This window comes from Panthera pardus, unplaced genomic scaffold (genome assembly GCF_024362965.1).
Source record: "Panthera pardus isolate Hobbes unplaced genomic scaffold, ASM2436296v1 HiC_scaffold_8, whole genome shotgun sequence".
Lineage (NCBI taxonomy): Eukaryota > Metazoa > Chordata > Mammalia > Carnivora > Felidae > Panthera > Panthera pardus.
This window is the reverse complement of record NW_026527013.1, coordinates 21,807,306-21,817,395: the sequence shown is the minus strand read 5'-3', so window position 1 is coordinate 21,817,395 and position 10,090 is coordinate 21,807,306. Positions and strand designations below refer to the sequence as shown.

Here is a 10,090-nt window from a genome sequence, read left to right as displayed (position 1 = left end):
TCTGAATCTTTCTAACTTGCTCATTTTGGTCTCCTGGCCTTGCACCACTTTTTATGTTAGGAAAGTATTCAACCAGCTCCCCAACTGCTGGGCTTTCTGCTTCCTTCCCAATTAATCCATGAGATGGCAGGCATCCTGGGCCAGCCTCCTGGGGCCTGTGGGTGAGGTTCCTCTGAGCAGCTCTGCCTGAGAAGGGGGATGGCTGGGACATGGGGCGGGGGCGTCTGAGGTTTTAATCGAAACTGCCAAGTTGCCCCCCACTGTCCAGTCAGAGGCCCAGGAATTCAAACTGCACGTGCAGCTGGTAGGTCCTCTGTCCTGATTGAGGGAATGGAATCACATGACTGTTGTTGACTAAGCCTATTTTTGTGTCCTGAGTCCGTGGGGAGCTCTTAGAGACCTCCTCCTCACCCACAAGCAGCAGTATGGTTATCCCCACTTCACAGAAAAGGAGGTTGAAGCTCCAGGAGGTTGTCACTCCCTGAGGTCACCAACTAGAGACAAGCAGGAGTCGAACCCGGAGCCATCTGACAGCAGAGCCCATGCTCCTGCCCCCCAGGCCCTCCTGCATCCGTTACCATGCCTGCCTAGCACTGAGTTCAAGGCCTGGCACACATTTTGGGCAGGGCACAGCACTCCATCTGACCCCTGCAGGGGGTGAGGGGGGCTGAGCTCACTGCTCCGTTTGCACACCTACTTGGTAGGTGGAGGGGAACAGCCTGCCTGCTTCTGGACCCCCAGGTTTCAGTGTAAATGTGGTTCTGGGCCCAGCCACAAGAGGCATTTCCTGAGGCTGCCGGGTCAGGCCTGGCACCTACCCAGCTCTGACAACAGGCCTGGAGCCGCACAGCCTCCCAGGGAGTTTGGCAGCACCCTGGCCATTGCTTCCCCTTCCCAGGCTGCTTGAGGTGGGCTCCACAGGCCCAGCCCCTGCCCTTTCCTGGGCTCTGCCTGGCCCCGTGGGGTACAAGCATCAGTCCTTAAGGGGCTCCCTAAAGCCAAGAGCTCCTCAAAGCGGCAAGATTGTCCCATTTTACAGATGAGGGAACTGAAGCTCAATGAAAAACCTCGTGGATGGCAGAGTGAAACTCAAACTCCAGGCTCCTGACTCTCAGCACCACGTTCTTCCCATCACCCTCTGCTGCCTCTGACTGATAAACCACTCATCCCCACTCCACACAGGAGGAAGCTGGGGCTCTCGGTGCAAGGCTCTGCCTTGGAGCTGCAGAACAATGGAGAGAGGCTTGGAGTTCAAACACCAACTGTACTTTCGTTCTAAACTCACTCTGCACAGCCCCACGGGGTCTCTCGGGGCCTTGTGTGTATTGCAGCAGAGGTAGGGGTCAGGATCCCCCAGCACAGCCCATGCCACGCTGTCTCTTCCACCTGACCGTGAGTCCCACTTCAGGGCTTTTCACTGCTGTTCAGCAGAGGGGGGATTCAACAACTGCTTTCCAGAGAGTATGGCTGGTGGATGGAGAGGGGAGGGGGCCTTTAGTCTCTCTGGGGAGAGTTTGCTGCCCCCATCCCCGCAGCCCCCTCCCCTGGCCAGCACCAGCCCCACCTCATCCCACCTCTCTCCAGCCTTGGAAACTTGTACCTCAGCCCAGAAAAATGAACTTGCTGGAAGTCAGCTGCCTGGCTGTCAGGGCCAACCAATCAGGCACTGGGGCATTTTGCCCACCTCCAGGGATGAAGGGCCAGGGGCTGGACCAGGGGGGCTGGAGGGCAGGCCCTGCCTCAGGCCTGTGGCCCAGAGAGAGGGGGTGGTAGAGAAGGGGGGAGGAGTAGGGGAAGAGGCTGAGAGGAAGAAATGGGAAGCCAGAGGGAGGGAAACACCGAGGTGGCGGTAAGGGAGATCTGCCCATGCTCAGGGGTCACTGGTCGCCACCTTAGTCTCTCGGAGCCAGTGTCCTCACTACACCGCAGGCACACTGGAGCATGGTGCTCAACCCCGATGTAGCTGCTCAGCATGTTCTCATCCTTCTTCTCCCATCCTGCTCCCCTCCCCTTCCCCAGGCAGGCAGGGACTCTTGAGAAGTAGATTCTAGAACTCTAACACAGACTTCTCTGTGGCAGGGACAGGGAAAAATAGCGATGAGATACAGAGTTCCATCTAGTTATCACCTCGCCTTGTCCCCATTTTACAGTTGAGGAAGCTGAGCTTTAAGATGATTAAGTGATAGGCCCATGTCTTTTGGCTACACTGGGATTTGAATCTAGAGGGGCCTGAAGCCTCAGCCCTATTTCCTTCCTCTTCTCTGTCCTCTCCAGTCCGGGCCAGCCTCCAAGACTTTGCTCATGTCTCTCTGCTCTTCCAGACTGGCCCTCACTCTCCTAACACAGTCTGTGGTGGGTCCCACCTCCTCCCATCGCCCCACAGACACATTCAGGACTCCCTTTAGCCACCCAGAAAAAGGTTTCTGCTTTAGGCCCAGGGCCTTAGAGGCACAGGAAACCCATAAATACAAACACATTTGCATGAAAGCCCAGGCGTCTGTGTTTGCAGCTAACAGCTCAGTTAGCTTCCGGGATAGAGCTTCCAGAAGTGGGAGCAGCGGCCACCAGCGTTCCTGGGACAAATGTGTCCCGACAGCCAGGTCAGTACCATTTGGTGTTTATTCAGACACACAGATAAAAGAACCTGGTGGTTCAAACAGCTTGTGCTCTTTTTTGTTTTTTGTGGTCACATATATGTATCTGTGTATATATGTGTATATATATATACATATATATTTTAAAAAATCAATAGATCGCCAGTCCCTCATATGTTTCTTCTATACTGAGCAATATATACAGCCTATTATATATATATATGTGTGTGTGTGTGTGTATAATATATTTTTTCAATAGATAACTACATTCAAGTAATGAAACACAGGATTTACAATTTCCCTCTGATGGCAGAGGAAAAGCAAATTCACACATAGTTCACAGAAGTACCATAAGAGCCCAGCCAGACAGGAGCTGAGGCCCCTCCTGGAGGTAAGGGGGTGGCAGCAGCAGAAATCAGACAATCACACTGTTGCTCATTGTTGGGGGGGGGGGGGGCGGGCAGGTACCGATGAAGGGGGACGCCCAGTCTGCTCTGCCTCGGGCTGGATGGGCAGGCCATGCTGGCTGACGCAGGCTCCCCAGCTGGGGAGGGTTGGGGGGCATGTCTGGAAGTCTCACTTTTCCAGGAGTCTCTCAAATTTGGGGTTCACAAAGGAGAAGCCAGCAAATGCAGTTTGATCCATGGAGTCGATGAGGTTCTTGTCGGTGTAGGAGAGGCGTGCCTTCTCGTTCAGGAACTCCTGGTCAAAGTTGCTGTAGTCTCCAGGGGACTTCTGTGGGCAGAATGCAGGTGCAAGTGAGTGGGACCCAAGGGGTGGCCCTCCAAAGGTTCCTGAGTTCCCAAGACTGCGTCCCAAACACCTCAGAATCCCCATAGTGCTGGGCCAGACCAGAGCTGGCCTTTTTTTTTTCTTTAATGTTTATTTTACTTGTTTTTTTTTTTTAATGTTTATTTATTTTTGAGAGAGACAGAACATGAGTAGGGGAGGGCAGAGAGACAGGGAGACACAGAATCCAAAGCAGGCTCCAGGCTCTGAGCTGTCAGCACAGAGCCCAATGCAGGGCTCAAACTTGTGAACTGTGAGATCATGACCTAAGCTGAAGTCAGATGCTTAACTGACTAAGTCACCCAGGTGCCCTGAGCCAGCCTTATTAAGAACAGAAAAGGGAGTCTCTCCCAAGAGCCTGAGAGCATCCCAGCTGGATAGTGGGTGCTATCTCACCAGGGGGGATAAAGGAAGCCATCAAGGAACTCTGGGCCTGGATAAGGAGAGGTGGGCATCATCCTGAACAGGGTTCTAGCAAACCACAGCCCGTGAGCGAACCCCACCCACCAAAAGCTTTAAGAATGGCTTCAAAAAAAAAAAAAAAAAAGAATGGCTTTCACATTTTTAATGTTTAGGAAAAAAAAATCAAAAGGAGATTAATATTTCATGATATGTAAAATTTAAATGAAATCCAAATTTCAGTGCCTGTAAATAAAGTTTTATTAGTATAAGACTATACCCATTCGTTGATAAATCTTCTATGGCTGCTTTGAGACTGGCCTGCAAAGCCTGAAATATTTAGCACCAGCCTGTTCCAGGAAAAGTTTGCCAACTCTGCTTCTGGCGATACAATGGAATGATACTAGATCTCAGGCTGGTGGCCTTCAGGCCAAACTGAGCAGGTAGGTACAATCATTTTGACTGGTACTGGGTTTTTAATGGGATTTGAGTCAATTATTTTATTTTTTATTTTTTAAAAGAATTATATATATATATATATAATGTTTATTTATTTTTGAGAGAGAGAGACAGAGCATGAGCGGGAGAGGAGCAAACACAAAATCCAAAGCAGACTCCAGGCTCCGAACTGTTAGCACAGAGCCCGATGCGGGGCTCAAACCCATGAACTGTGAGATCATGACCTGAACTAAAGTTGGACGCTTAACAGACTGAGCCACCCAGGCGCCCCTAGCCAATTATTTTAAAATTGGACAATTTGACATAAAAACCCAGATTTCTGGCTTTTGAAAACTGGCAGAGCAAACAGCCTTGGTCCCATTTCCCGGGAGGTCCACTCTTGGTACTGAAGCCCCTCGGACAGCTCGCCAGAGGCCCCATAATTTCCCACTGACGGCCCTGCTGACCTACACACCTGCCCTGTGTTTTCTAGTGCAGAGAAATAAATCGGCCCCTCTTTCTAGCAAAAGCGAGAGACCGAAAGCAGGCTGTGTGGCCTTCCTACAGCTGGCCTGGCCTGGTGATACGGTGCCCAGCCCAGGGGCCCCCGAGTTTGAGACCCCTGGAGCAAGGGCGATGCTCTCTGGTGACAAAACACAAATGTGGGGCACATTACACAGGCTGCCTGCCTGGGGGCAGTGTGTCCTGACAGAGACAAAGGAAGCGAGAGGGAAGAGCTATGGTCAGAGAAGGGCTACAGAGTCTAACTTCTTACCTAAGAATTCTGGCCCCAACCTGCCTCTGCTCTCCTGCTGGCTCCTAGGTGGCCTCTGTAGATTCTGGGCCTTTGTGTGAACATTCCTCCTCTGTCTGGAATGCCTCGCAGCTGCCCTCTGCCTGGCCTAGTCTCCCCACCCTGCCCATACCCCACTTCTTCTCAGACCCACTCTGTTCTCTACATCTGGGCTCCTGCTGACAGACCCTCCCACCCCCGCCCAGTGACAACTGGTCATGTGTGGCCTTGTGACAGCTCTCGTGCTGTCGTTTCCTATCACAAATGATCATCAGTGTGCAAGTGATAATCTCCCCCAGGGGCTGGAGTTTCTCTGGCTCTGGGCCTGGGAGTGCAGCTCAGCACGGTACCCATCAGGCACTCAACAGGCAGCCAGCAGGCTCCCAGCATTTCCAGTATTTCTTGGAAGACAGATGGGAGGGAGGGAGCGAGGTCTTAACTCTGATTCCCACAGCCTAGTCGCCTGCATACAGGGGGCCCTAAAGAATGTCTGGATCTGCAGTTCCCACTGTTTCTTGACTGACTGAGTGAGGGAGAGAGAGGGTAAGAACACAAGGGTAGAGGCTGTGACCGAATGTGCACGTGAGGCCGGGAAAGCAGGTTTGCTGGCAGAATGGAGAGGAGGAAGGCATGTAAATGAAGCAAGAGAGAAGCAGAGCAAAGGAGATGCCCAACAGGAAGGCAGCGGAGGGCAACATCCAGTAGGGGCCCCCATGGGAGTGGGATCACGTACCACTTTGGGCTTGAAGGGCGGTTCCACGGCTCGTTTCTCCAGAAGAGTCCAGTTGATGGTCTTGAAGAAGGGGTGGATTTTGATGTTCCCTGTCACTCCCAGCCTCTTGGTTGTATCCCTTTCAAGCAGCTGCAACCCAGTAGGGGCCCTGGTTAGCACCTGAGGGCTGCAGGGAGGCCAGAGCCTCCACAAACCCCCCGAGCAGGCCCAGGGGTGCCCAGGCGGGTCTAGTCCAACCCAGCAGCACAACCCAGGGTCCCTGGAGCCAAGAGGGTCCTCTCTGGCCCCGCTGCACCGCTGGGCCCCTCAGAGATGACAGTCCATGGAGTAGGGCTGCCAGGACTTCCTGCTGGTGGGACCGTGCTTAAAAGCAGTAGAGTTCATTGGGTGTTTATTGTCTGCCTGGCATAGACCTGAGCACCACACGTTTATGGTTTTTTTCCCAAAAACTCTGTGAGGCAGTTTCCCCTGTAGCCTCCATTTTGCAGACAAGGAGACAGACTCAGCTGAGCTTCAGCTTATGACCCTAAGCTCATAATCACCATACCAGGCTGACTCGGCGCAGTGGACTCAGGAGCTCCCGGGAACACGGAGAGCGAGCGATACCCCCCAGTGTGTTAGGACCAGAGCATCAGTGAGGCTACCATTCCAGAGATGAGGGGCTTCTGGCCATCCCACGATCTGAATGTGTACTGACCCCTGCCCCAGCCAACCCAGCCCGGGGCCTCCCACCTTCTCCAGGATATCCTTGGACTCCTTGGTGATCCAGCGGGGATAATGTGGTGTGTCCACGCGGATGGACTCAAACAGTTCGTCCTCATCGTCACCATGGAAGGGGGACTGACCAATGAGCATCTCATAGAGAAGGACTCCAAAGGACCACCAATCCACGGAGAATGAGTACTTCAGGCCCTGCAGAATCTGGGGCAGGAGAAGGGGTGCAGGAGCTGAGAGGTGCCCCAGGGCATGCGCAGCACCCACCAGGCCTCTTCACCCTCCTAGCTGTGGCTCGGACATCACAGTCCCCACCCCCACTGAGACAAGGTATCTCACTGGGCTGGTGGCTAGGACGGTGTCCACTCACCTCGGGGGCGATATAGTCAGGGGTGCCACAGAAGGTGCTGGCCTGTTTCTCCCCGAAGATGTTCTCCTTGCACATCCCAAAGTCGGCGATCTTGATGTGGCCATCCTGGTCCAGCATCACGTTGTCCAGCTTGAGGTCCCTGAGAGGATGGTGTGGGAAAGGGAGTCATCAGGGACCAATCCCCCTCCTCTCCCCTCAGCCCCCATGGCCCCATTTCCAACCCTGTAAGCCTAGGAATCTCCCCAAGGGGACAAGGGAATGACAAAGAGGCAAGGATGCAGAAGGAGAAAGACGTGCTAAAAACGGGTGTTCCCTGCAAAACACCTGCTGGTGTGCTACATGCTGGATATACACCATCCTACTTCCTAAAGCCCGAATCGAGGCTCAGAGCGGTGATGTCACTTGCCCAGGGTCACCTAGCTGGTCAGCGGTGGAGGCGGCCCCGAGCTCAGTTTGGTCTGACTCCATGAGGGCAGGGACCACATCTGCTCTACACAGTCTGTGGTTGGAGGAGGTAATTTACGCACACGGTAACAAGTACCAGAGAAGGGCAAACAGCACAAAGTCCATTTTCCCTAACCTCGATACCCAGAGCAATCCCAGGCACGGACAAGCACATCACCATGTGCCGCTCGCCCCCACCTTCTAAATCCTGAATCCTAATATTCAAGGCACACTGTCCCAAGGATTAGTAACCCACCTGGCAACGTAGCTTAGCCCCGTCCCACATCAGTGCACAGAGTTCAGTCAGCCTTTCTGATGGGTCCTTACTAATCCACTGCAGGATGGGACTGTCATTTATTAGGTGAGAATTGATGGAACCAGTCCCTACTGATGGAAGCTTAGACTGCTCAGATGGGGCCTCGGAGCAAGATCGATTGCTCCAAGGAAGGGAGACACTACCAGGCAGTGCGTACTCCCACCAGTGGAACCAAGTATGGGCAATGAGTCCCCAGTGCCTGGAGCTGGGCCAGCCTCAGCAGAGGGGCCACAGGAATCCCAGCAATGGAGTAGGAGGTTTAGGCAAACACCCAACTAACAACGGACTCTAAGCAGAGATAGGGCCATGGCTGGGCTGGGCCTCACTCAGAGCATTGTGGGGTGGAGCTTTCCCTCCTGAAAGGCTCCCAACCACTCCCCTCCTCATACCTGTAAATGATCCCTTTGTTGTGTAGAAACTGTAGTCCACAGACGATCTCGGCTGCATAAAACCTGGATGACAGAGAGAGACGAAGTGTTCTGGGATTTCCGTGACCAACCCCTGCTTCTTCCTGGGCCTTCACCCCTATCCCCAGGGTCAGGAAATGCTGCAAAAAACCCCATGGGCCACCTGGGTCTGATTAAGCACATCTTGTATCAGGCAAGAGGGGGAGGGGGCCTGGCAACCAAAAAGAAAATTATTAAGGAAAAGCTCCAAATGAGACAGTTCTGTCATGAGTGTATACATTTATACAGACATACACACACACACACACACACACACACACACACACACACACACACACCACAGAGTTTGGGAAGGGGTACATACTAGTCTGGGGTCTTGTGTTGTACACCAGGGTCCTGTGTTGTACAGCATTACCATCTGCAAGGCTGCCCAAGCTGAGGCTCAAGGAGCAGGGGACAGGACCCCAGTACGCCTGTGCTGTGCTGTCAGCCAGAGCTCACTCACCACCCATGGCTTCCCATATGGTGGGGATAGCCCCAGGCACCCCAAATCTCTCCAAGCCCAGCTCTAGCCCAGGCTGGCTTCTCCAGGGACAGGGAAGAAGGAAAAGAGGGCAGACCAGCAGGGCTCCTCCCCCCACAGGTCCCTTACATACGTAGCACGGTAGAGCTCGAAGCGGCCTTTGTCCTGGATGTGGTACATCAGGTCCCCCCCGTTGAGGAACTCCATCACGAAGAACAAGTGGTCCTGGGGTGGAAAGAGCAGTGAGCAGAGGCACAGAAAAGGGCTGAAGCAACTCTACTGAGGGCTACCAAGGGCGGAAGGAATTAGGGGACAACTCTGCCCTGGAGGACACAAGCAGGGGAGACATGGCCCCGCTGGGAGGCCAAGGGGGGCTGTGGCTCCAGACACAATGACGGTGGGAGGGCTGGGTACCTTGGTCTGGAATGTACAGAAGAGGTGGGTGAGAAAGGGATTCTCCCAGGCGAGTGCCAGCACCCGCTTCTCCACCATGGTGCACTCCACATCATCATCGATCAGAACCACGTCCTTCTTGAGGGCCTTGACCGCAAAGAACTCCTTCCTGCCCTTCAGCTCTGCAAGCAGCACCTGATGGGTGGGCAGGATGTCGAGCGGGGGGAAGGCCAGGCCAAAAGCTAGGACACCACAACCGCACCCCATCAGGAAGAAGCCAGGTAGGGTGGGATGCAGGTGCCCCTGGGCTCCTGGGTTCCTGGGCCCAGGTCCATTGAGTTGCCCCAGGGCCAAACAGCCCCTTACCTTCCCAAAGCTGCCTTTGCCCAGGACCTTGTGGAAGGTGAAGTTCTCAATGTTGCACCTGGTGCTGCCCTCCCAGATCTTGCCGTAGGTCCCATTGTCTGCCCAAGAGATGGCACTTTAGACTCAGGTGTCTGTCTGCTGAGTCCCCTCCCCTGGGGCCAAGTGGTGGGGTGGGGTAAGGGGCCTCAAAGAGGAAGGGACTCCCTCTCCAGGGGTGGTGTCTCCCTTCAGGTCTCAACAGTAGAGGGAGGTTGGGTCCCATCTTGGGTCCTAGTGGGGAGTGGGAACTTTCCGGGGGGAAATGGGCCCAGCTTCACCTGCGACAATTTCTCCAGAGATTTCTGGCTTCTTCTCAAAATTCTGGTAGATCCCAATGGGCTCTGTTTCTGACTTCCGGAAGGGTCTCTGGAGGAGAGCGTAGAGGTTAGGGAGACATCCAGTCAGTCATACCAGGATCAGAACTCTCAGCCAAGAAGGAGAACCCCAACCATCCATGACTCCACTCTCAAAACCAATGGGGGACAGCAGGGGCAAAGCCCAGGACTCCAGGGAGCGTGCGCGCGCGCACACACGCACGCACACACACACACACGCACACACACACACACCCTGTAGCACAGGGATACCTTGATGGCCTGGAAGGCACTGAATAGAAAGAAAATTTTGCACATTGAATCCTCCCACCACTTACTCAATGGATTATTTGTGTTGCCTTCACTGGTAATTGATTCTAGAATTTTACCTTAAAGTGTTATGGCATTTCTCAAGCTCCACCCACACCCAAACACACAACATACACAACACATAAAAC

General features: G+C 53.8%; 1 protein-coding gene and 1 long non-coding RNA gene across 2 annotated transcripts in view; one reads left to right on the top strand and one right to left on the bottom strand.

Annotated features, from left to right (window-relative positions):
* Positions 1-1,790: 1,790 nt before the first annotated feature.
* On the top strand, positions 1,791-4,749 carry LOC128775513 (uncharacterized). The gene is made up of 2 exons (XR_008420219.1): positions 1,791-2,604; positions 4,346-4,749. It is a non-coding gene; the product is annotated as an uncharacterized LOC128775513 (long non-coding RNA).
* PRKCD (protein kinase C delta) overlaps positions 2,602-10,090 on the bottom strand; it is a 29,797-nt gene continuing 22,308 nt past the window's right edge. The window contains exons 11-19 of the mRNA XM_053897097.1: positions 9,597-9,684; positions 9,280-9,377; positions 8,935-9,108; positions 8,654-8,745; positions 7,980-8,042; positions 6,831-6,969; positions 6,479-6,667; positions 5,747-5,875; positions 2,602-3,329 (exon numbers count right to left, since the gene is read on the bottom strand). Of these exons, the coding sequence (XP_053753072.1) occupies positions 3,171-3,329; positions 5,747-5,875; positions 6,479-6,667; positions 6,831-6,969; positions 7,980-8,042; positions 8,654-8,745; positions 8,935-9,108; positions 9,280-9,377; positions 9,597-9,684 (1,131 nt within the window). The 3' untranslated portion in view covers positions 2,602-3,170. The remainder of the gene's footprint in view (positions 3,330-5,746; positions 5,876-6,478; positions 6,668-6,830; positions 6,970-7,979; positions 8,043-8,653; positions 8,746-8,934; positions 9,109-9,279; positions 9,378-9,596; positions 9,685-10,090) is intronic.